A 26,707-nucleotide genomic window follows, 5' to 3' on the forward strand; every position below is an offset into this window, starting at 1 on the left:
CACAGTTGAAGTGAAGAGAGGAAAAAATATATAACGTGTCTTGGATTTTTCTGTTTGCTTGTTTCCGTTTCAATTCTGTGTGATGTGCTCCAGGGCCTGCTTATGATCTGACTTTCTGTGAAGTGAGAGATGATTCTGTGGTGCTCGAGTGGCAAATGCCGATCTATGTCGGTTCAGGACTCGTCACCGGTTATTATGTGGAGTACGCCAAGCAAGGCACTAATGAATGGACTACAGCCAACAAGACTCCCACCAATCAATGCTTCCTTAAGGTGAGGATACCTTGAAATGTGCTTTATAGTTTTCCTTTTTGGAGCTAATTGAAGAATTATGAATATTTCTCAACCAAAACTTGAACTTGATGTTAATGTTTGGAATGAAATGTCCCGGTTGCTTATCTTCCAGTCCTGGTAGATCCATACGTGTATTATTATCTATTTATGTACAATGAAGAACATTTACCTGTGTGACACTGGCATCTAGTGGGCAAAAATGGAAATTACATGTTGAGTTTGAGATTTTTATTTATTTAAATATGCATCAGACTGAATAGTTGCCAGAGCTTCAGAATCTATCAACTCCAGAACTGTATTTTAAAGGCACACAAAGACCTAATTATCTACCCATTATGATAGCGTGGCAGCAAATGTGTTTAAATCTACAATTAAAAAATGTGTAACCTTTCAGCAACACGTTTTTTTTTTTTTTGGGGGGGGGGGTCTCCTAGGTGACAGACCTGGAAGTGGGCTGCACCTATGACCTCAGGGTGCGTGCTGTCAATGATTCAGGTGTGGGCGTTGCCTCCATGAACTCCGACCCTGTCACCGCCAAGGCTGTGCCAGGTAAAGTCGAAACAGCCTACAGTCCTCTTTGTTTCGAGTTTCTTGCATTTCAGGAATGAGAGTAGAATACATTCAAAACAAAACCCCACGAAAACGTAAACACGGCCAGATCCAGTCCGATAAGGAAAGCCCAGTCAAACAATTCCCAGTCATAGCAGTTTTCTATGCGCGTAATCTAGGCTCTCAGGAGGTGTCCTGCTGTGTGGATAAGAAGACAGGTGACATTGTTTTCACATTCGAGTCGTGCCAAATGGATGCCGGCTCTCAATTTGTCTGGAAGAAAGATTATGAAGACATCACCGATTTCTCCAAAGGAGTTGAGATTAAGACCGAAGGCAACAAGTACGATGCCACGCATCCTTTGAAGATCTTTAATGGGACTCATCTGTTAGTCTTTATCTGTCTGTTTCTCTCTAATGCGTTGCTTCTCAGAAGCCAGCTGATCTTAAAGAATGCAGATAAAGAAGACTTTGGGACCTTCTCTGTCTCTGTCACCAACACAGACGGCGTTTCTTCCAGCTTTTCCATCAACCCTGACGGTACGCTTTATCTCTCTTGTTGTCGTCAGTTGTCAAACCTCATACACTACAATATAGTTCTAATTACCTAAACTCCCCAGTCTCTTAATCTCCAAAGTAAATAAATATAATAGTCGTCACTAATTACATTACATTGGACTTTTACACCAGTTCCTTCATATTCTGCCATACTTACTATTTTGTTCGAATTCGGTTTCTCCGGGGCCGGCACGACACAACAGAATTTACGGAATTCACTTCAAACGTTGACCAGGTCAAGATTCCCACTCCTCATACATTACGTATGTACATTAAAAAAAAAAAAAAAAAAAACACCAATTCAACACCACACGAGCAAGCAGTTGATAACGGAGGCATGGAAAAATTTTGCCTCAAAGGAAGAAACTCGGGAACACAACTCAGAGTATGTGGGGTGACCGTCTGCCTTGGCTGGCTGATTGAAAAACAGATTTACGGAGATCCAGAGAGAAACAAGAAACAGGACTCGTGCGTGACACTTTCTGTATTGATGACCACCGAAGCATTTAGTTGTAGAATTCCACTGATTGATAGATTGTTTATTTTAAAAGCTTTGAACCGCTGCAAGATATACAAGTAAAGTATTTGTGTTTCAGAAATGAAAAAGCTGGTGGCACTCAGCTATGACGTCAGGCACCCAAGTAGGTAGCTTTAATGTCTTTAATCCTTTCCGTGTCCTCTACCCTTTCTCTACTTTGGTGTCTTAGTTCTGAAACAATTCTCTCGTTGGCTCCCCTTACCTGCTTTTGCATCACCTGCCTTGCCACCATTCACTCCTGCGCCTCATCTACTCTCCTATGAATGCTGAGAGACACTGTCCTCGGGCCAAAATGCCAAAGAAAGAATGAAGTGATGCTTTTTTTAACCTCTTTTGAATGTTGTCCTTTCCCCCCCCCCCCCCCCTTCTCCTTCCTAGTCATCCCACTGAAGTCAGAGTTGGCCTATAAAATTTTGGAGAGAGGCAGAATGAGGTTCTGGCTGCAGGCGGAAGAGATTTCCCCTAACGTCACCTACAAATTCTTTGTTAATGACAAGGAAATGTCTGCAGCTGATGTAAGATGCAGTTTAGATTATGAAAAATATTGGAAAAAAAAAGATGCAGCAAAAGTATGAAAGAAATAAGCTCTGCAGTATGATGATGATTCAAGTAAGCTGCATTTTGTATGGAAGCCAAATAAAGATCTCTTTGAGAGCTGCAGTCACAAAATAATTTCACAAGAGTATTACATTATTTGACTAAATGGATCATAAAGCAGTTTTCTTCTTTCAATCCAATCAAAAAAAAAAAAATGTCTCTTTGCAGTCCGTCAAGATGGGCCACGACGTGTCGACGGGCGTCATCGAGTTGATCATGGACCACTTAACTGAAGAAAATGAAGGGACGTACACCTGTCAGATCACAGATGGAGGTGGCAAAGCGCAGAGTTCGCTGGTTCTCATCGGAGACGGTAAGAGGAGCCCGCAGATTATTCAGATTATTATTATGTTGGTTGCTGTAGAGCATTAAAGTAAAATACAAAATTTGTATCTAAAATGAATATTTTAAGATAAACGTTTCTCAAAGATTTCATTCCAATGTAATGAACTCAAAAGTTAAATACGACAGAAGTATACTTGGGGAGTGACTCTTTCGCATATCACTAGAAGATGCCCTTGTACCTCCAGGGGTACTTGTACCACACTTTAAAGGTCTACTGACACATAAAGCATGGTTTTTAGTAGGTCTTTAATGAAAAAAAGGCAATTGTAATGGACCCATCTGTTTTTTCACCACACGTCATGATGTCGTCGTATATGGATTTTTGTATCTCCCGCCATGAAAATCCTCTTGAGGGCTTCGTTTTGGAGAAGAAGCATGAAGTGAAGTTTTTTCCTGACGCTCACACTGGCGGCTTCGTGTGTTTATACCAGAAAGTAGCTATTTTTCCTGCGTGTTAGCCAAAATGCCGTCTCGTTGTATTTCTGGACATTGCTTGAACACTCGAGACGATGGATTCACTCTTCATACTTTTCCAAAAGAGCTGGCTCATTGTGAAAAATGGATTGCACAGGTGGAAAGGACAAGAGCTTCGTGGGTTCCAAATGGCACGTTGTTGTTGTTGTAACCAAGTACGATGGTCGTTATTCCGTATCAAGGTCCAGAAATAATGCTATATGTATTTTTCATTACAATATCTATTTTACAATGTATATCGGCATGTCAGTAGACCTTTAAAAATCACTGCACTATCGAGTTCACAAAATTGAGATGAGTTGGTATGTTTTTTTTTCGTAAAAACATTCATTTGAGACTTGGTAGTTTTCTTATGTAACATACTGTATGTAGCTTAGCCTAATCTAGGATGCGAAACATCTGTACATGAAAGGAATTCCTAGAAATTCCAGACAGCTAATTTAAATAATTCTTTGTGTGTGTGTGCATGTAGCTTTCAAGGCTGCGTTAGCTGAAGCCGAATACCAGAGGAGAGAGTACATTAGAGTCAAGGAGGGTAAGAAACACACAACATTACACGCCTTCTACGAGCGCCGTACTTCCCTTATGCCAGAATTCTATGTGCCAGGTGCAGGAGGGTGACTGATTAAGTCCACATAAAAGAAATAAAACAGCGTAACCAGCGACATACAGTAATTAGTTCTATGTAAAGCTATTCATACACAGTACTGTGTTAGTATTAGGCACACGTATTCTGCTAATGAGACCCAACACAAAAGGTGTTCCTATTATTCTGGCACCGTTTTAAATCCTCATTAGGGCAGTTCCGCCGTCGTCGTAAAGCTCTTATAGCGGCTTTCGTTCCAATGGGCAGGTGTACCCAATGCTGTGACCGGCGTTTCTGTTTGCCCGGCTCTTTCAATATCGCAGAAAAGTTTGCTCGCGAGCATGTAAAATGACTGCTAAATTATTCACGAGGCTGTTCCAACAGTTGAGGCAATAAAGGCCCGCGAGTAGTTCAACATAATTATGTTTCATCTGTGTTTTCGTGTCCCATTGCTCTCCGACAGGCCCCCACTTCAGCGAGTTCTTGTCCCTCCACGTGGGAGACGACTGCTCAGTCACACTCGTGTGCAAGGTAAACGCGGCCAAGCCCAATTATTGGACATTTGCACTCGAAACAAACAGAAGGCTCGCTAATTAACCGTTGGGCTCGGAGCCGTTGCGGGAAATAATGGTCTTTAATGATAAGGGCCGGGCCAGGCACGGACGCGCCAAAACGAGGCTGCAGAGAGTTTGTTTGCCTTTGCGAATCATGTAAAGAAAATACTGTAGGCATAATCAAATTAAAAGAACGTGTGCATGTGACGAGCTACTACAGAGATGCGGGTACTGCATAAGCTGCTTGTCAAAAAAACTGTAGTTATTTTCTGAGGTATACAGAAACATACATTATTTAAGGTCACTTACTGCACTCTTTATAGCCAAAAAGAGCCTCAAGTGTCTCTTAATGAACATATGCTGAATTTACATACTTCCTGGAATTGAAATTACCAGTGAGTTTTACAGTCTGAGTTTGCCTATATTAAAAACATTAGGAACAGATTTATGTAGGAGTGTAATGAAATCGTTCCAAAGGAAGATACGGTGCATTGCATCAAAACTGACTTTCAATGGTGGCAAAATGGAAGTATTACAGTACACAAGTCCGATGATGAAACATTTAGTAGCTGTTAAAAAAAGAAAAGAAAAGAGACCAAACCTGCTCCTTTGTTAGCGTTAAATTCTCGTTTGGTGCTTATTACTAAGTTAACAATCAATTGTTCATTCTGACATTCTTTCCCTTGCTATCTGTCACTCGCTCTTGCGTGCACTCGCAGAGGGTTGCAACTCGTATGGCTGTCATTTGTGTTCTGCAAATAATTGAAATGACATTCTTTGTGCTGTACAGCCGAGCGTGAGTCAAATTTAAATATTGTACTGTATTAGCTAGCGAGGCTGTAGCAATGAGCTAAACACGTTTACATTTAAAGCAGCTCCACCAAAATAATTGCTACATGTACTGCCGATGTAGATTGTGGAGAATTACCATGATTCCCGGCCTACAGAGCCCACCTGGTTACAAGCCTCACCGAGTACATTTGTAAAGCAAATGCAGTTGTGTAAAAGCCGCAAGTGCCCACATTGAAAGCCACACACATAACCCTAACCCTATTTACAAAGAAAGACGGTACACAGAAAGAGTTTAATGCTAGCACTGTGCTAATGGTAGCACTGCGCTAACGCTAACAGGGCTGGTTAAAATAAAACTTATCGATAAATATCACTGAGACACGGCAGTAACACACCAGCAACACGCTACCACAGCACTAGGGCGAGGCTGGTAAAAGTCACTTCCTCGACACACATATTCCACTGGTCTCATTCTTACCATTTCCGCTCGAGTACCCCCTTGCAGCCGTTAGAAAAAAATGGCCCGTCACCGCATAAACCGCTGGGTTGAAAACGTGTGAAAAAAGCCGCGGCTTGTAGGCCGGAAATTACGATATTTATTAGGGTGTTAATATTGAAATGCATTCCATTGTTTGCTCTGACAGGCCCCCGCTCCCAAAATTGCTTCAACACATACATTTCAATGCAGTAACTTCCCCAATGTTTTGTAATCATTTACAGTTCTGTACTACGTTATTGACAACAAACTTCGCCATTTCCAGACATCCAACTCTGCTTTTCTTCCGGCCGTTTTTGATTGAGTAAGCCAACTACTGCAGTTTTGCCTGAATAAGTTAAGCGCTTCACTGGCTCGGCTCCTCGATGACGCTCGTTCATCTGTCGTCCTCCGAGCGATCAAATCCCGCATTTCACAAACCCAAAATTGACATGGTGCTTTCTTTCTGAAGCCCGTGCATATGCTGAACACCGTACATTGCGGTGTGTTGTGTTTTTTTTCCATGTAGGTCGCTAATTTGAAAAAAGAATCCGAGTTCCACTGGTTCCGAGAAGACACGGAACTCATCCCTGATGTGAAGCCCGATTTGGCGTCGGGAGTCTGCAAAATGGCAATCAAACAGGTGACTTTTCTTCCCGTCCATATTCCAAATTTCTTAACCCGGTACAATCCTACTGCTGCTGGCGTAAAAGAAAGCAGCAACTGTAGCCAGTATAGCGAGATACAGTACATAATATCGATGTACTGCATGAATTCATTCAATAAAGGTCCAACCCGAACCCTCTCATTATTTAATTCCAACTTCTCTTCTCCAGTTTTCTCTGAAAACATCAGGGATTTACAAGGCCACCATCAGCGACGATCGAGGGAAGGATATGAGCCAAATTGACGTCTCAGGAAAAGGTAAACAAACTAAATGACTTCCTAAATTCATAGATGGGAGCGAAAACCAAGATGAATCCGCAAACGATGTGAAATCCAGTCCTCTCATTAAAACGTGGGTGAAGGACGACGTGTTTATGTGCGCAACGCAACTGCTTCTGCGATCCACTTCAAATTCCATCAAATTTCAAATCCTGTAACCTTTAACTGCGGTATAAAAATAATTAGATGCGACAGCTTGCTTGCCCACAGGCCCGCGTTTATTTCTGAGAATTTCTCTTTTTATTACCATATATTACGATTGCTATTACTACACTGTGCTTGGAAGGGTCTGTGTGACATAATTTACTCAACAATGTCATGAGGTTCAAGCGGGGAGTCGTTTAACACTACAGCGGTGCCTTGAGATAGGAGTGACCCTGACTTAAGAGTTTTTCGGGTTACCGATTTTTGCTTTCACTTGGGAGCAGAAATTTGAGATACGATCATACGCGCTTTACAAGCTCGTCAACAATTCAAACTTGAAGCTGGTTAATGAACGCCGCTCCCAGTTTACTTTACTGTCAAACTAAATTCCATTGATGTATTTAAAATGACCACATACATTTCAAAGTCTGTTATCGTAACTCATAACACGAAATTAACGCCGCAAAATGATTGACATCATTGTTACAGTGTTATAACAATTTAAGCAATGGACACTGAACACAGTGGAGCAACACGTATGGACAGATTATGTGGAGCTATTTAATTTCTTTACATTCTACGTCCATCCACTTTCTGAGCCGCTTATCCTCACAAGGGTCACGGGAGTGCTGGAGCCTATCTGAGCTGTCAACGGGCAGGAAGCAGGATACACCCTGAACTGGTTCCCAGCCAATCACAGGGCACATAAAAACAAATAACCAGGCACACTCATAATTACACCCAGGGGCAATTTAGAGTGTCCGATTAATGACTGTTTCTGGGATGCGGGAGGAAAGCGGACTATCCAGAAAAAACCCACGCAAGCATGGGGAGAACATGCGACTCCACAGGGCAGGGGTGGGATTTGAACCTTGGTCCTCATGACTGTATGGCCAACATCCTGACTAGGCACTCCACCGTGCCGCCTTTACATTCTAAAGTACTTAATTTGTGAATACAATATCACAGAATGCTATTTTTTAAAATGAACAATACATGTCAATTTGACTTTTGTAACCACACGGCAGCAGATCTCCCCAGGAACTTTGTCTTACAATTGCAATCCCCTTTTTGTTCGATCCCTTCAATGTATTTAATCAGCGTCCCGCTGAATTTTCAGTTTTTTCATTTCTGTGTTTTGTAGTTTTCGAAGAGGCCATCAACCAGATCACGAGACTGGCTGGTAGGTGTCCTTCCAATTCACACGCATGTACAAATGAATCTAATATATTATAAAAAATAGGTTCAAATACACAAAGCACAGCTTGCCACACACGCTTAAACGGGCGCTATTTTCAATGTTTATTTGTATATTGGCTACAATTTAACATAAGACGCTCAGGCTAATGCTTCATCATTGGAGAATCAATGATAAACAAAAAGACCAATCAGATTCTCCTCTTGTCATGCAGCTCTTTATGCATGTAGAGCGAAATTGAATTACACTCCCACCCCACCTCAACGTTGGGGAAAGGTGACTCACCGGTCCAAAAGCGGCCGTGTGATTTTTTTTTTTTTCGAAAGTGACCCGTGACCTCTCCCACCTCCGTCATCCCCCTCAGGAGCGAGCGCTGGCGAGCTGGTGATCCACTGCACAGCCACCGGCATCCAGCTGCAGTGTCCCATGAAGTATTACACTTCAGAGATGAACATCGTCTGGTACCACGGGTAAGATGTCAGTCCGGCAGCGTTACACCCCTGAACCCGCTGAGCCCGTGCGGTCACGGGCAATTACTGACAAAAACAGTCAAAACGGAGCATGCTAAGTGCGAGGTGGGGTGGGGGAGAGGTGATTATTTTAAGCCCGCCTGCAAAGTGCGACGTTGTTTGGCTTCTCCTCTCAAGGCGAGGCAGAAACAATCCGCGCTGGGATGCCTGTTTGCAAGTGCTTTCATTATCCTTGTTATTGCAGCAAAATTGGCTTGTTTTGTGACAAAAATCGCACCCCATTATTTTCCACGGAGAAGCGCAGACATTTCTGCACTTAAAAGCACTCCAGCGGGCCCTCGAGATCCAAATGCGCAAACAGGTGCGAAGAGAACATGCAGGCGGGAAGGTAAAGAATTGAAGGAGGATGTCGGCAGAGGGGGGTGACAGGTTAGCGGAGGCTTTTGAGGTTATTTAATTATTTGCAGAACACAAATGACAGCCATACGAGTTGGAACCCTCTGCGAGTGCACGCAAGAGCGAGTGACAGATAGCAAGGGAAAGAGAAATTGCCAACCTTAGGCGCAACATGGGGCTGCCGTGTAAACATGATTTTTTTCCCATTACCTCAAAAGTAGGCGGTATGCTCTCTCACATAAAGAATAATTGCATACATGTGCCCGCCGTAATAATCGTTCCCTTTCCCGCATCTCCGAACAGTGAGAAAAAACTCTGCCCCAGTGACAAGATCGTGATAGGAGGAAGCCCTGCTATGGCAACGATGGAGGTACTTTGCATTTTGGCGCATCCCTCGCACGTTTGGGAGGCCATTTGCATGCGAATGCCGAGGTGACGGAAGGGCGACCTTTACTTGAATGAAACAGATCCCGTTTAGAACGGACTAGTAATTAAAATTAATTAAAAAGAAAAAACCTCAAAGTAGTCATTAAAGTTAATTAATTGAACGGTATCTTCGTTTTTCACCCCGCGCCAGAAAGTGTCACATAGTAATTACTTTTCAGATCAAATCGGCATGATTTATAGGGTGGCGTGTAAAATGAAATGGACGGACACTGCCGAAATGTTGACAAGCGGCTTTGTGGACTTATTGACGTTCAGGTGATTGAGCCAACCGAGAAGGACACTGGGAAGTACTCGATCGTCATCACTGACCCGGAAGACTCCCACAAGCGCACTTTGGACCTTAGCGGTGAAGGTCAGTCCTCATTTGTGTCTCGCATTTATTCAGTCACTCAAATTTGAAAGACGTACGGGTGTGGTCAGTCATGCTCGCAGAAAAAGTTGCGGGTGAGATTAGGGATGGAATCAGAAGGGCTTAAAATAATTTACTGGATTAATATTAACATAACTGTAAATTAAAAATAAAATAAATATATAACTAAAATACAAAACTAAAATTTCAAACTCAGAAATTATAATTTTTTAATTGTATTTAAAATTTTTCATCAATATAAAAATTTGATCCGACAAACTATCTGAATAAAACTTAAATGCACTGGCCTGTCAAGGAATTAACACAAACGGTGTATACCCGCAATGTTTTGAAAATGCTGAGAGTTTGGTTCAACATAATCGGCGTTAGTGGCAACAAGCTAGCGATACATTGGAACAAACATTCCTGTCAGCAATCTTGATGTGTTGTTGTGGGGGGGAGAACGCAGCGCAGGACTGCCGTAAACAGGAGGCCGGCTTGCTAGAAGGCGCCTTTATGTGCAAGCGATCGATGTATTGGCCACACCTGAATCAAGCGACGAGGTGGATGATAGCGGGGGCACGCCGTCACACTCCCTTGCGATTGGCGCAATGAGCACCCCTAGTGTAACTGAATTTCCTTTGACATGGCTCATGATGTTGATGACTTTCAACCTAAATGCGCTCGCAGTACGTGAAGCAGCTCGGAACATGCGCTTTCGGCTGAACTTCCGTGCATGCTCAGTACGGTTCACTTGCATTTCCTGTTTCTGGGTGGCAGGTTCCAGCAGGCTTGTTTAGTTAACAACGTTTATTAATTAAACACGTAAATTAATGTCAAGACTATACAAAATAAGCAACGTCTTTCAATATCTTTTTTTTTTCTACTCGTAACAAATTTTACGCGCGTGATTTTTCGAGGTCGACTGTGCAGATTTGCACAGATTGCAATGGCGAGCGGATGTGTGCGTCAAATGTGAGTGACTGATTTATTCAGAGCTTCACAAAACAATCTTGGGATGAGTTTGTAAATATCGCAAAAGGTCAGCGACAAGACATTTGTTTAACCGGCCTTTACTAAATTGTGGTTGTTGCACATAAGCAGTGAGTATTATGATGATAACAGTAAAAAATAATTTTTCTGGTCTTTTCCAGTTTATGAAAAGGCATATGCCGAGTTCCAGAAACTCAAGTAAGTTTTATCTCTCAAATTGATACCGTTGCACGGACACCCGTTAGGATAGTTTGTTCAAATTTGATTTTACAATTTGCCAGACAGGGAGTTCAGAAACCAAAGAAAAAGGAGAGCTAGCGACTGAATCGCAGTCATCATCCCAAAATAAACAGTGATGGAAAAGTGGAAATAATGATGAGAAACTGAATAGAATATGTGAGTTTCTGCGATCTAGTGACAGGGAAGTGGTCCTGGCTGCTCAGTAAATTAGAGGCAAATAAGAATAATATCAGGGCAGGATTTACGCAAGAAAAATGAAAATATTTTGAGGAGAAATGTCGTAAAAAGACTGGAGGCTATTTTAGAACATGCTCCACGTTGCTGTTTGGACAGCCACGTGCGCTCGGCTTGCCCCGAGGAAGCAAGGAGGTGACTGCTGACCACGGAATATTAATATGTATACTGTACCAGAGCAAATTTGAGCAGTTCAAAATTCCAACAGCTTGACTGTGACACACAATCTGCACTCTCAACTTTTCACATCAATGAGGAAATATCAAAAACAACAACAATGAAAAGCACAGTGGAACCCACCTAGATCCCTTTTCTAATTAACAATCAATGGGAGGCGTTGAAGCGCAACATTTCACGTCTGTTACGTGCTGGAACGAATGCAACCCTTGCTTACCGAGTGTCAAGATTCAACAGGGGGAGCAGAATTTCCCTGAGCAGTCAGGTCCTGAGGCTGACCTCTCACCTAGCCCGCTGCACTGATTATCCTCTCCCGATTATGATGTAAAATACAAAAAAATAAATACATTTTTAATTCTTTATTCAAATCATAGTGACAAGCATATTCTACAAATCCCAGTCCCAATCTTTAATGACCTACAACGACAGGATATTCAATCTGATGAACACGATGATTTTTTTTTTTTCGTGCAAATATTCTGTCATTTTGAATTTAATACCTGCTACATGTTCACTTAAAGGCTAGGACTGGAGCAATACGAGACTGAAAAGTTGAGGAATTCTCAATTCTCATTTCAAAAGTGAAAAGGTTAAACGGAAACACGCAAGCGTCGCGATTGAGTATAAAAGGAGCATACCCAAAAGGCTCGGGGAACGGACATTTTCATGTGTCATCCCTATAAACATTCTAAAATAGACAATGTAATGAAAAATACATACGATTATTTTCTTCAATGTCTATACGAAAAAAATAAAGATGAGCAGAGAGCGCGTCATGCATGCGCAAAGTTGCGGAAGTCTCATTTGACGACATCCAAGTGGCCGCCATATTGGCTGCATTTACCGTTCATGACGTCACCCCGGACATTCGCCATTGAAAACACACTGTGGACCCTATTACGGGACATGCCCCTTCTGACACGGAAGCTCTTTTCGAAGAAGAGAACATCTCACAATCGAATGAAGTGTTCGGGGTAATATTACCCGATTGTTTCGAGCCATATTTAGATGATATGCGGATCATGGCCAAACCACCTCCCTGTCCGATCCACTCCTGAGGCGAAGATGAGCCACCGCGGCCGGGGTGGCTCGTTGCCGGCGAGCTCGACGCGGAAGCCATCCGATGCGGACATCGACACATTTAGCACGCCTGTCATACATACGCGGCTCTTTTGTTACGGTATGAGAGACCGTTTACGTGGTCCGCCCCAGACTATAATTTTTTTCAGTAGCTGTATACACACCTACCTGTCTTTTACAACTCACGAAGCTCTCGTTCTTTGCACCTAAATCCATTAAAAAAATAAAAATCCATTCTCCCGAATGTTTGAGCAATATCCAGCAACGAGCCGGCATTTTAGCTAACATGAAGAAATAACAAGCTACCTTCCAGCAGCTAAAACTAATAGAAACAAACAAGTCCGCTTGAGGGCGCTCCCGCCCCATACGTCACTTCCTGCTTCTTCTCGAAAACAAATCCCTCGAGAGGATTTTCTTGGCGGGAGTTACAAAAAGTCATATACGTCAAAATCACGTTTTGTGGCGAAAAAAGGCACGGGACTGTACTATAAATAAAAGCCTTTTTTTTTCATTAATAACATTAAAAATCCTGCATTTCATGACAATGGGCCTTTAAGGACATGACACCATAGGACATAAGCCCTTAACCCTTATTTCAAATCTGGACATGAGCCCTTAAGTATTTATTTTGTCTGATAAAATAAAGCAAACACTCACAAAAAAACAACTTAATTATTTTCAACATCAAAAAAAACAAATGTTGCGTGTCTAAAATACTCTATTTGAAGCTCATTTCATTGCCTGAATTTTTACTTCTCGTGTTTCTTAAATATTATGCTGGTAAACAAAAACAAAAATGATTCCTATTCATTCAACATCACTTAAAAAGCTTCTTAAGGAAATATAAATAAATTGTAATTAAAATATCAACATCTTGTGAACAGTCCTAAACGTTTCATGGATTAAATGTTACTTGCCACCTCACTGATTTATTTTCCACTGTCATCTGTGCTTTATTTAATCTCCGTCTTAAAAAGGGCTAAAGGGTGCTAATATACGGTTTTACTCATTTGCGCTAGTTTTAAAAATAAAAGTCCGAAACAATAATTAGTTTTAGTTCTTATTTTTCTTCGATTGCGATTATACTGGGAGTCATAAGGGCTCGTGTCCAGATTTGAAATAAGGGGTACGGCCTTAATTATTCACAAGCAAGGATGGCCAAAGCTGGACTGCTTTATGAAAAACTACAAAAGCAAATAGTCGTACAGTTGAACATCAACAACACATTTCTCAATGTACATTTGAAAAGAATTTAGGGATTTCATTTCCTGTCCATAATATAATATATGAAGTGCAAAAAACGATAACGGTGACCCTGGACTGTTGAGCAACTGAAGTTGAGAATGGGAATGAATCCCAGCTGTAAAGCTTCGACGATTAACTTTCCTCCATTTGCAAAGGCTTATTGAATGCCGTTAAAAGGAAAAAATGATGTAACACAGCGGCAAACACGCCATTGTGCCAGCTTTTTAACGCAGGCATCAAATGCAAAAAAAAAAAAAAAAAAAAATTCATCAGCATTAGTTCATCTTTGTTGTGTATTCCATTGAATATAGTTTGCGAAAGTTTAGCAAATCATAGTATTCTCTTTTTATTTCCGTGTTATAAAATATCCCAGTGTCATTGGGTTTTGGCTGCGATATCCTCCGGCGAGCCATCTGACTACTGTTTCTGATCCAAACATGTTGAAATGGAGCTCAAACCTTTTTGCCAATGTAATATTTTGTGTTTGTTTCATTTTACTTTTGTTTGATGACATTTTGTTGTTTGTGAGTATTAAAAAAAACTTTTCTGCTTTTTTTCTTCAGGGCTGAAGCTTACGCTGAAAAGAGTGAGTGTGTATCTTTTTATTCTCTTCAACTATGACCTTTTGCACTATAATTGCTCAGTGACTAGAGTTGAATTACAGACCGCGGTAAGGTGATTGGAGGGCTGCCCGATGTGGTCACCATCATGGAAAAGAAGGTAACGTCCGACGTGTGATTTTGCGTGATTGCGTGTGTATGCACTGTGAGTGCATCAGTACTCGGTAATCCATCTTGGCGTGTGCCGGCAGACGCTGAGTTTAACGTGCACAGTGTGCGGGGACCCCAAACCTCAAGTCACCTGGCTGAAGAACGGCGTGGAGGTCGAGCGTGATGATCAGGTAAAAGAAATAATCGGACAAATAAAAAGAGCAGAAGTTCATCTTCCGTGCGCTGGCTGTGCCCCCGTGCCAGACTGTTCAATTATTCAAATAGTTTGTCGGCGCTAACTCGGAAGCTCCAAAGTAGAACCCGTCTTTTGTTGCGATGGTAATATTTATCTTATTTCCTCTTTATTTTTATATTTGCTCTTACACTCATGTTTTTTTTTTTAATCTTCAAGCACATTCTGAATACATAATTTCAAGGGCAGAATCTGCGACGTGAACGGAATGCATTTCATGTCCATGGTCTACCTGGTCAACAAAATAAGCTTGTTGAAACTGAACAAAAATAAATACACCATTCCTTAAAGTCCAACTGACGCTAAAAGCATGATTTTTAGTATGTTTTAATTAAAAAAAAAAAAAAAGGCAGCCGGAATGGTCCCATCCGTTTTTTCACCACAAAACAGGATTTTGATGTGTAAGGCTTTTAGTAACTCCCGGCATGAAAATCCTCTCGAGGGATCTGTTTTGGAGAAGAAGCAGGAAGTGACGTTATTTGCAGATGCCCACTCGGGCATTTTACCTGTGGGAAACCTGTGTTCCTTCGTGTTAGCCAAAATGCCAGCTCGTTGTATTGCTGGATATTGCTCGAACACTCGGGAGGATGGATTCACGCATCATACTTTTCCGAAAGAACCGGTTCGTCGTGAAAAATGGATTGCACGGGTGCAAAGGACGAGAGCTTCATGGGTTCCAATTGACAGGTAGGTGTGTATAGAACTATTAAAAAAAAATAATATTTGATGTCAGTGTTGTTCATCCATCGGCCGCGGAGGTGGATCGGCCAGGGAGGTGGGTTGGCCACGCATGGGTCCTCCTGAGTACACTACTTACTGCTATACATACTGTCAGGGAGTCTGTTGTTCGTTAGGAGTGATCCGCATATCATCTAAATATGGCTCGAAATAATAGGGTAATATTCCCCCGGTCACTTCACTCGATTGTGAGATGTTCTCTTCTTTGAAAAGAGCTTCCATGTTTCATAGCAAGTTGCCACTACATGTTTTCAATGGCGAATGTCCTGGTGTAACATCTGCTGATGATGTTGCAGGCAATATGGCGACCACTTGGGTATCGAATGAGACTTCCGCAAATTTGTGCATGGATGACGCGCTCTCCGCTCATATTCATTTTTTTGGATAGACATTGAAGTGAATAATGTCATGTGTTTTATTCATGACAATATCTATTTTAGAATGTTTATCGGGATGTCATTTGGGCTTAAATTGGCCTACTTGCCAACTACCGCAGTATCCATTTAAAGTGTGTCCCCTGCCCGTCAGTGGAGGTACCTTCCCCGCGATCTGCATCCCCGTGGCTCCTGCTGCCTTTCATGTCTTAAAGGCTTGCCCTCGTCTGCTAACAATGTGTCTAAAACAAGAACTGATGTCCTTTGTGATGCGTCTAGCAAACCTCAGGGGTGCCCCCCCCCCAACATAACAACCACCGAGGCTTTTGAAGCTATAAGTAGTAAGAAAAACAGATAGAAGCATGCATACAGTATGGATCCAGAAAGCAGTTACATGTTGACTAAAGCAGTTCTTTTGTCGAGTGTGTAAACCCACACACCATAAAAGCGTCAGTGGAGTAAAAGAAGTGTCCTAGCTATGCAAGACTATTGCAACCTTTTGGACACGTTAAAGAGATCATCACAATACTCGATGTAATAATGACTACAGTTTCATTCCATTTTCCTGATTACGCTTACAGGTGAGCCGTACCTTAATCCGGTCTGACTTTAGTTTGAAGGAGAGGCAGGGACCCCATCCTGGCCTGCTCGCCAGTCAAACGGAGAGGACATAAAGACAACGCCACCTTGTCACAGCTCGGTTTATGAAAACAAAGCAAACGTAATCCATTGTCAGCCCTGCTCTTGTTAGTGTTACGTGGAGTTTTCATCATAAATAAACAGCAAGTCGCCGGACAGCAAAATGCTAAAAGACTGATATCGTTTTCATTAGTCAGAGAGAAACAGAGTGCTGACAGTACATGAGGGTGAATCGGGAGATTCACATCGTAGTGCACGTATGCTACTTGGAGCTCAGACAGCAGCAATATTGCTAAGCCAGAGTGCCCAGACTTTTTTACGCCAAGATCTACTTTTCAAGCAGCCAGCCTCTCGTGAGCTACTGACTGGGGGTGAGAGGCTGATGATGATGCTCCCAAACCGTTTCAAGGTTAATGTTATGTTGCCTCCTATATTTAAAATACAGAATTAGCTTTTTGTGCACTGTATTGTCTGTGCTTTCATCCTGGATCAGGCTGTGCCAAGGTTGAATTTTAACATTACACACCACCTCATCCTACACTTTCGACTTTGGCTTATACTTCCCACTCGGAAAAGATAAAATCTCATCCAATTTAACCACTTTTTCTAAGATTATTCACATAGTCCGACAGTCATTGGATCTTGAAACAACAGCATCTCTTTTTTTTTAACTTTCTCCATTAATATCGAAAGTAAACATAAGCATGTCTCGCTCGTCTTTGCTCTACGTTGCCCAGACTGTGTTGCCAGCTAAAGCAACAGTGGTGGACGCTGTCATTACACATTGATGGGCTGTGTAAGTACTGTAACATTTGTAATTATGAGTGTACATCTTTTAGAGTGGGGGCGGGGGGCAGGTGTAAGGTAAACAAGGAAAAAAAATGGTGTGGTGGAGCAGGGGTCTTGTGAGAGAAAATTCCGTGTGTTGCCTAAAAGAAACCAGTAGCTTCTTCATTTCAGGTTTTACAGTACGTATGGGAATTGTGCCATTGGATGTAACAACCAGTCATCCCTCAACGTCTTTTTTTTTTTTTGGCACGCTGTCCCGCGATCGACTAGACGCATTGAGCACCCCTGTGCTATGCGATGTTGGATTACTGATATGTACAAGGACGCATTCCACCTCTACTGTGCAAGAATACCACTAAAAGTCCAGTTCTGCTATATCGTCTCTTTTTTTTTTTTTTTTTTAAACTCGAAATCCAGACTATACATCCCCAGTTGACACGTTCAACATTTGTTTGCATATTTCAGTACGTGGTCTCCCTCGACCAGGGCAGGTTTGCCAGTTTTACAATCAGAGGTGTTTCCATGGAGGACTCCAGCAAATATTCCATGATTGTCCAGAACAAATACGGGGGAGAATCTGTTGATATTGTGGTGAGTGTTGCTGAACGGCAAATTCCTGAATCCATCAGATTTGTATATCGTATGATCTAATCATGAGATATGGTTGTGATTTAGAGACACAATATTTTATCGTTTGACCCTTGAATCCACCATTTTTCATGTCCAAATATTTTGTTCCTCAGGTCTGCGTGTACCGCCAAGGTGAGAAAATTCCTGAGGCAAAGCCAACAGTGACCGCCAAAACCATTATCCCTCCCAAACTGCCAATCGAAATGCCCCAAACAATGAGCCAGCAGCCCCCTAGCTCTGCCCCCTATACTTCTAGCCCCACCCCTCCCAAAGCAACCCCAGCAAGAGGAGTGAAGAGTCCAACCCCCACTCGGAGGAGATTTTAAAAGATTCAAAAACACGTCAGAAACAAACACCGGTGCTCAATTTTAGGGGAAACAATTGCTTGAAATCAAACAGCGACCACTGTGACATTGATTAGAGAGCCAGAAATTCCGTGATTAAAAAATTCGTTTAGGTGTGATCATTTAGAAAAGAACATTGAAAAAAAAACCCCATGTGGGATGATTTGAATTAGCAAAAATAATGAAATGATTGAAATAAGAATTCCCATCACAGCATTATGTGATTCAAATGAACCAGAATAAAACCGAAACTTGAATACAAATGTGATCTTTTTTTTTTTTTTTTTTTGATTAACCGAGCACGTGGCGATTTCCAAGCTAATATACTTTGCATGCAATCTCCTGAGGAAAAAGGAAATCTTTCACCTGATTAAGACTTTTCTTCATTTGACCTTCACACACGGCCCCGGACCACCACTTTGAAGATGCCTCCCAGTCGTGTCACGGCCTTGCGGAGGGAGGGGGTGTCGGCATTGTCCACCGGGAGGGCCCCCGGTCCGGATGGTCCACGGCTTGGCTCCTTGTCGGCAGACTTGTTTCATACATGAAGCATCTCAGGTGTTGTTTGTCAACGACACGTCTGCGTGGGCTCGCCACCTCCGCGACTCCTATTGAAGGCGCATCTTCACACTTCGTCGTGACCTCGCTCCGCTGTTCACTCGAGGACGCCGATACGGGCACATGCAGAAATAGATAAGGACCACTATTACCTATTCAAGCCTGTCATCTCCAAATAAAGTTTACAGCGCACCTGCAGCACAGGATGACGCTGAGCTTTAACATCAGCCGGCAGTCAACAAACGAGGGCGCTGGAGCGGCACCTCCGAAAAAAGTCACGCTGACATCTGAGAATGGGGGTTGGCAAACAGGCGGGGGGAAAAAAAATAACCACAGGACTTTTCATTAAATACGACTAATGAGAGAAATTCTGTCCTTTCAAAGATAAAAATGATCAGCTTTAACACAAAGGTCACATCAGGTCAGGAAATATATGTGAAGACGGTGAATGCGGCGAAACCACAAACACTGCGTTCGGCTTTGCATCGGAAAATAGAAACTAAGTAGGACAGCTACAGCAAGCAGAATGACACAAAAATGATATACATAAATATTGAACTTTAGTCCTCGGACCTATTTAATTGTTGTTTAACATCAGTCAGTAAAACCTGATCAGTGACCATCCTACATGCGTGAAATGATCTGGGGGAAAAAATGAGCTCTCAGTGACCTCAAATTTGAACCCTAAAGTTGTTGTTAAGAAACCACCGCACCTGAAGAAAAACAAACAATCAGAGAGAATGCGTGACAGACAAAGTGTCATTCATTGGCAGTGCAGTCTTGGGGGCACCCGCGTGGTCTCGGAGTAATCTGATACTTTTGCCTTCAGGAGACTCAGTTATCAAAGCGTCCGGAGAACATGTTCCAAATTCAAACAAAACAAAACAGGAGAGACATTGGAGCAGCAGGTGCTTTGAGCGAGTGGACCGACGACAGCAATGGGAAGCGATCAACAATGTTGTGGGTTCTTATCGCTGTTGGCCTGACAGATCAATACTGAGCACATCTGTTGTTTTCCATGCTGTGGCTAACAAAGTTGCCACTCGTTTATCCATCCACCCATTTTCTTAGCCGTTTATCTTCACGAGAGTCGTGGGGAGTGCTGCAGCCTATCCCACCTGTCAATGGGCAGGAAGTGGGGTGCACCCTAAACTGGTTGCCAGCCAATCGCAGGGCACATGGAGATAAACAGCCGCACTCACAATCACACCGATGGGCAATTTAGCCATACTTTTAAATACAGTTGTGGTCATATGTTTGAATACCCAGGCAGAAATTGTAAAACATGTACAATTCATTAAAGAAAACATGAAGGGCCGGGCAAAACACATTTACTTTTAGTATAACGGGATTCAAATTAAACAGTCAAGCATTTCTGAAAAGCATTATCATTAAACAAAACATACCATAAAGAAATTCGTATAAAAAAAAACACATTTCACTAAATTTGGTATGTAAATTTATACAAATATGCAGTCATATGTACCCGCCCGTCATATTGGACTCAAAGCACCGTCTAAACCTTTTGACCTCTAGGTGGTGGTGGAATATTGGAATGAAAGTGTACAGCTTTGTATTACCACCAGATGGCGGCATACATTTACAAAATGTGAAAGTTATTTTTTTCCATTTCCCCATATACCTATGTATAAGGCGGACTTTTGACTTTTTTGGAGGAAATGGGGGAAAAAAATATGCATTATATACAAAAAATAATGGCATCTGTCCTTGACTGAAACACTTGCCTTGTGTGAAGCGTGTATGATTGTGTGGATGTGTATGAAAACTGAACTATGCACTTGTGCTTTCAAACTAACCCAAGTTAGCAAGTGCTAATGCTTTGGCTAACACTAATGTTTGTGCCAACACTCGAACATGGTTTACAAACTTTTAGATTAGACTTTCACGTTACACTGAATGAATGACTTTCACCAAAAGCAGACTATTAAATTTGACAGATTCATTTTTTTTCAAGCTATGTAGCACCCACCCCCACCCCACCCCACCCAGCGTTCCGTTGAATGCAAATGATTACGAACGCGGGCACGCATGTGTGGATGAAAGCCTCAGAGATCGGAATCATTTCGATGTTTTCACTGATCATCTCCTCTGTGATCACATTCCTGACTTTTTTTTTTTAATTCATGTGCGCATTTTTAATCAACAAAATTACTTGGAATGCAAAAACGTGACCATAAAAAAAACAAAAAAAAACTTGAAGAGGCACTAAAGTGGGGAAACACACGGGCGGCGCACCGAAACATACAAACAGATGCACGTACGGGCACACACACACACACACACACACACACACACACACACACACACACCACACACACACACACACACACACACACACACGAATGTATTCAGACAGACGGCAGCTATCTAAATGGAATAGCTTGCCAGGACTGATAGCATGAAATTGTGTTTCCAAATATAACACCGTGTCATTGGAGTGTGTGTGTGTGCGTGCGTGCGGGTGTGCATGTGTGCGTGCGTGCGTTAGTGTGATTGAGCCAGAGTACGAAGAGTGTGTTGTAATGATTTCAGATTGCATGTCCTCCCCCAGTCTGCCATGTGGGGGCGCTTTAGCGACATGCCCAAAAGTTCATCCGGCTTTGGACCCACGCACGCCTTCGCGCGCACAGGCCTGTCCTAATTAAAATAGTACCGCGTTCAAACAATGGCATGGCAAACATTTTGCGGAAGCACACACAAGGTCCCGTTTGAGTTGTGGGAGACGATTATTCTGATGATGATAACGACATTGATGACAACTGATTTTCAGAACAGGGTGGGGGTAACGTTAGTATACGTGATGTCACATAATTCAGAACAGAGTGAGGAGGAGAAGATTTGAAAAACTAGACCACTGGCTGACTGCAGTACAATGTGTAATAATGCAGTACTGCATCAGGGCCGTGCTGAGAACTTTGGAGGAGCGGGCGCTCAAAGTTACTCGTGGGGCACTTGGAACAAGAGTTGGAAAGGTCGACATATCATGGCTACGAAGCGATAAATGTTGACTGTAACGTTTTGCCGACTGTTATCGTTTGATATTTTAACTTGAAAGTCCCTTGACAAACGAATACTGTAACTAGAAGGGATGAACACAGAAAGAAAGAAAGAAAAAGTAAGAAAGAAAGAAAGAAAGAAAAAGAAAAAAAGAAAGAAGCCACATGTGAAACGGAGAGGATTGTGTCGACGTCAGCGGGGCGCGACGAGACAGGACGATAAGGAAGTGAGCTAGAAAGGTTGGGAAGCGAAATAAATATCCATCCATTTTCTTTTGCCGCTTATCCTCACGAGGGTCACGTGAGTGCTGGTGCCTATCCCAGCTGTCAACTGGCAGGAGGCGGGGTACACCCTGAACTGGTTGCCAGCCAATCGCAGGGCACATCGAGACAAACAGCCGCACTAACAATCATACCTCGGGGCAATTTAGAGTGTCCAATTATTATTGCATGTTTTTGGGATGTGGGAGGAAACTGGAGTGCGCAGAGAAAAGCCACACAGGCACGGGGAGAACATGCAAACTCCACATAGGCGGGTCCGGGATTGAACCCGGGTCCTCAGAACTGTGAGGCCAACGCTTTACCAGCTGACTCACCGTGCCGACGACTGAATTTATCAAGCTATTATTAAAGGAAAATGCATTAATGAAAATTAAGTTAAAATAAAATGAAGCTGAATCACAACTGGCCAGATAATTAATTGTCCAAAGATGACACAAAATGGAAAGGAAGTGAAAAGGAAACCACTTTTTAAACGCAAATTAAGATTTCAAGTCCTCGAGATTTTTCGTCAAACTCGACTACTTTGTGATTTATTCTGTCAAGAAAACAAGACATCCGTGTACTTCAACTTTTGCAAACGTGATCGACATTATTAGCTATTTTCTGACATGTTGGGAACCAAACACTAACTTACCAATTTCCAACAAGTACCTGATCTGCCTAATCTAAAATCCCAAGGCCTACTAAAACCTCCAAACCATATTCTCAACTCATGAAGCTACGATCCATAATTTTCCAAGCATTGTTCTATAATTATGGCGGCACGATTATTCACAGTTTTGAGGACCCAGGTTTAACCCCGGCCCTGCCTGTGTGGAGTTTGCATGTTCTCCCCGTGCCTGTGTGCGTTTCTTCTGGGCACTCCGGTTTCCTCCCACATCCCCAAAAACATGCGACATTAATTGGACACTCTAAATTTCCTATAAGTGTGATTGTGAGCGTGACTGTTTGTCTCCATGTGCCCTGCGATTGGCTGGCGACCAGTTCAGGGTGTACCCCGCCTCCTGCCCCTTGAAAGCTGGGATTGGCTCCAACACTCCCCGCAACCCTTGTGAGGATTTGTGGCTAAGAAAATAGATGGATGGATGTTCCAGAGTTCTGATTTGGCTCAATGACAAAGTTTATCAACGTGTGAACTTTTAATTTGGAAGATTCTCAACGGAGTGGAGTGCACCACCAGTCTCCCACTCACTCCGTATTACCCCTCCTAACGTGAACATAACCTTTTATTTTGTCATATAAACATGTAACAACATTTTTCTTTCCTTGGCAAACGGTGCAACTTGGAAATGCGAGTCATAGGATGTTCAAATGACAGTTTTAATGCTTGTAAAATTGTTTTTGTCCGTATGACTGAAGGGTAGCAGGTGAAATATTCAGCGGTGTGGTGTGTCAGCAAGAAAACACTTGCTGTGTTATGGGGCTTTTGATTCAGGTGAAACCCGTGGAACCTTTGTCTGATAAACACAAATCTCCACTCGGAGAGACCCGCCACAGATCATGACAAACGGAAAAAAAATCCGGACTTTCAAATAGCTCTGAACTGAATAAGAGTTTTACCGCACTTCTGAGGCCGTCCAAGAGACTTACATAGAATTTAATTCGTCTGCAGCTGTTTTCAAACCTTCAAGTTGCTTGATAATCACTCACAAGAGGACAAACCTATTTTTTAACATGAAAAAAAAAATTCTCTGAATTAGCTGGGAGTCTGGTTATTTGGATTCAACAGTGAACGGTCAAATTTACGCCGAAACGACAAACTTGTAATAATTTGCTGCCACTCATTGGCCGAGCTGGTCTGTCATCGCTGTGAAGTATCTTACTTCCTGAATAAGGAAACTCAGCCACTCAGGTGAAACTACAGTGAAGAAAATAAGTATTTGAACACCCTGCTATATTGCAAGTTCTCCCACTTAGAAATCATGGAGGGGTCTGAAATTTTCATCATATGTGCATGTCCGCTGTGAGAGAGATCATCTAAAAAGAAAAATCCAAAAATCACAATGTAGGATTTTTTAATGATTTATTTGTGTGATACATCTGCAAATAAGTATTTGAACACCTGAGAAAACCAATGCTAATATTTAATACAGTAGCCTGTGTTTCCAATTACAGAGGTCAAATATTTCCTGTAGTTGTTCACCAGGTTTGCAAACACTGCAGGAGGGATTTTGGCCCACTCATCCACACAGATCTTCTCTGGGTTGTCGCTGAGAAACACAGAGTTTGACCTCCCGCCAAAGATTTTCTACTGGGTTTAGGCCTAGAGACTGGCTAGGCCACGCCAGAACCTTGATACGCTTCTTATGGAGCCACTCCTTGGTTTTCCTGGCTGTGTGCTTCGGGTCATTGTCATGTTGAAAGAGCCACGACCCATCTTCAATGCTCTGACTGAGGGAAAGAGGTTGTTCCCAAAAATCTCTCAATACACGGCCGCGGTCATCCTCTTCTTATTACAGTGCATTTGTCCTGTCCCATGTGAAGAAATACACACCCAAAGCATGATGCTACCACCCTCATGCCTCGCAGTAGGGATGGTGTTCTTGGGATGGAATTCATCATTCATCTTCCTCCAAACACAATTAGTGGAAATATGACCATAATGGTCCATTTTGGTCTCATCTGCCCACAAAACTTTCTCCCATGACTCCTCTGTATCAAACTTATGATGGGCCTTGACATGTGCTGGTTTAAGCAGGGGAACCTTTCGTGCCATGCATGACTTCAAACCATGACGTCTTAGTGTATTACCAACAGTCACCTTGGAAACGGTGGTCCCGGCTCTTTTCAGGTCATTGACCAAGTACTGTCGTGTAGTTCTGGGCTGATTCCTCACTTTTCTAAGGATCATTGAGACCCAGAAGGTGATATCTTGAGTGCGGCTCCACTCTGATTGAGATTGACCGTCATGTTTAGCTTCTTCCATTTTCTTACGATTGCTCCAACAGTGGACTTTTTTTTCACCAAGCTGCGTGGCAAATTCTCTGTAGCCCTTTCCAGCCGTGTGGAGTTGTACAATTTTGTCTCTGGTGTCTTTGGACAGCTCGTTGGTCTTGGCCATGTTACAAGTTTGAGTTTTACCGATTGTATGGGGTGGACAGGTGTCTTCATGCAGCTGACGACCTGAGGATAATACATGGAGTGGACGTGGACTTTTAAAGGTGGACTAACAGGTCTTTAAGTGTCAGAATTTTAGCTGATAGACAGGTGTTCAAATTCTTCTTTACAGCTGTATCACAAAAATAAACGTTTAAAAACAAATCATACATTGTGATTTCTGGATTTTTCTTTATAGATAGATCTCTCGCACAGTGGACATGCACCCACGATGAAAATTTCAGACCCCTCCATGATTTCTAAGTGGGAGAACTTGCAATATAGCAGGGTGTTCAAATATTGATTTTCTTCACTTTATTTTGATGGTAGACAATAACGATGATATTCGTGGAAGGACAACGTTATGTTTAAGGTTGAAGATGTGTAAACATGACATTTAAGATTTTAACTCATTTTGACGGCCCCACAGTTCAATTACAAAATGAAGCCCGCAGTACAATGAACATACTAAGTTTGGTTCTGAGGCTGTGTCTGCCTCTAACCACTTCTGCGTCTTCATATTTCATTCCAACTGCCCCCCTCCACCATCAACCCCCCCGCCCCTCTCTTTTCGCACTTGCCACCCACCTTCCCTCCTTTTTATTCACTCATTCTCCAATCACTGTGAAATTGCAAGGCGGCTGGTCAGGGTCTTTTTCTGACAGAGAAATTTGGGAGAGATCAGAATCACACATTCCTGCGTTCTTTTCCCAATTTAAGTGATTTTTGCCGCTTCACAGGCGCACGGACGCACACACACACACACACACACACACACACACACACACACACACACACACACACACATTCTTGCCGTTTCCTCCATTCCTATAATGGATATTCAGATTTGAGTTTTGTCTTTCATTATTTATACATTTATCCCAGTATGCATGTAGATTCACAGGAAGCATGAATACCATACAAGATGTGTCAGAAAGGTACTGTGTCTTAAATACCATTACTTAAGATACCATACTTTACAAACTACTTCATTGCTACTGTTCTGGAATACATAACAGGGCTCTCGACTCTGTGCAGCCATTGGGCTTTTTTTTTTCCCTTTTGAAAATTCTTTTATATACTGCACAGGTGGTCAAGCAATGAGCAGACTCAATGATGATGAGACCAATGAGACCAGACTTCCTAGTGCTAAAGACCTGAATCACCAAATGCCAGAATCGTCAGTTTTTGCAGGAGACTGAACTACCCAATCAAAATGGGAAATGAGATGAAAGCTGTAGTGTAATACAATTCCTGAACCTGCGGCAGTCTTGACAAAAGTATCTCCCAAACATGAAATTAAGACACTTGGGACCTCTTTTATACTGGGCAAAAAAAAATCTTACTTTATGTAGTAATTTGAACTTTAACGTAACTATTGTACATAGAAAGCACAGTACGTAATGGTACCGTAATTTCCGGCCAACAAGCCGCGACTTTTTTTCCACACGCTTTCATCACTGCTTTTTATGCGGTGATACAGCTAATTTGTGCATTTTTTTCTAACGGCCACAAGGAGGCACTCAAGCAGAAAACGTAAAACTGAGACCGGTGGAATATATGTGCCGAGGAAGTGACCTTTATCGGTCCGGCCCCGTT

General features: G+C 42.4%; 1 protein-coding gene across 4 annotated transcripts in view; it reads left to right on the plus strand.

The window, feature by feature from the left end:
- myom2b (myomesin 2b) overlaps positions 1-18,397 on the plus strand; it is a 31,653-nt gene extending 13,256 nt beyond the window's left edge. For 2 of the 4 annotated variants that reach the window (XM_061814271.1, XM_061814272.1), the window contains 21 exons: positions 94-272; positions 728-842; positions 1,022-1,184; positions 1,275-1,381; positions 1,996-2,040; positions 2,316-2,452; positions 2,703-2,847; positions 3,826-3,888; positions 4,403-4,470; positions 6,290-6,403; positions 6,597-6,684; positions 7,994-8,032; positions 8,412-8,517; positions 9,217-9,283; positions 9,616-9,712; positions 10,864-10,900; positions 14,242-14,264; positions 14,343-14,398; positions 14,490-14,579; positions 17,647-17,772; positions 17,925-18,397. In XM_061814271.1, the coding sequence (XP_061670255.1) occupies positions 94-272; positions 728-842; positions 1,022-1,184; positions 1,275-1,381; positions 1,996-2,040; positions 2,316-2,452; positions 2,703-2,847; positions 3,826-3,888; positions 4,403-4,470; positions 6,290-6,403; positions 6,597-6,684; positions 7,994-8,032; positions 8,412-8,517; positions 9,217-9,283; positions 9,616-9,712; positions 10,864-10,900; positions 14,242-14,264; positions 14,343-14,398; positions 14,490-14,579; positions 17,647-17,772; positions 17,925-18,137 (2,078 nt within the window). In that variant the 3' untranslated portion in view covers positions 18,138-18,397. Of the gene's footprint in view, positions 1-93; positions 273-727; positions 843-1,021; positions 1,185-1,274; positions 1,382-1,995; positions 2,041-2,315; positions 2,453-2,702; positions 2,848-3,825; positions 3,889-4,402; positions 4,471-6,289; positions 6,404-6,596; positions 6,685-7,993; positions 8,033-8,411; positions 8,518-9,216; positions 9,284-9,615; positions 9,713-10,863; positions 10,901-14,241; positions 14,269-14,342; positions 14,399-14,489; positions 14,580-17,646; positions 17,773-17,924 lie in introns of those variants that run through there. The other 2 variants (XM_061814273.1, XR_009794153.1) reach the window with 2 other exon arrangements.
- Positions 18,398-26,707: the final 8,310 nt, after the last annotated feature.

This window comes from Syngnathoides biaculeatus, chromosome 3 (genome assembly GCF_019802595.1).
Source record: "Syngnathoides biaculeatus isolate LvHL_M chromosome 3, ASM1980259v1, whole genome shotgun sequence".
NCBI lineage: Eukaryota > Metazoa > Chordata > Actinopteri > Syngnathiformes > Syngnathidae > Syngnathoides > Syngnathoides biaculeatus.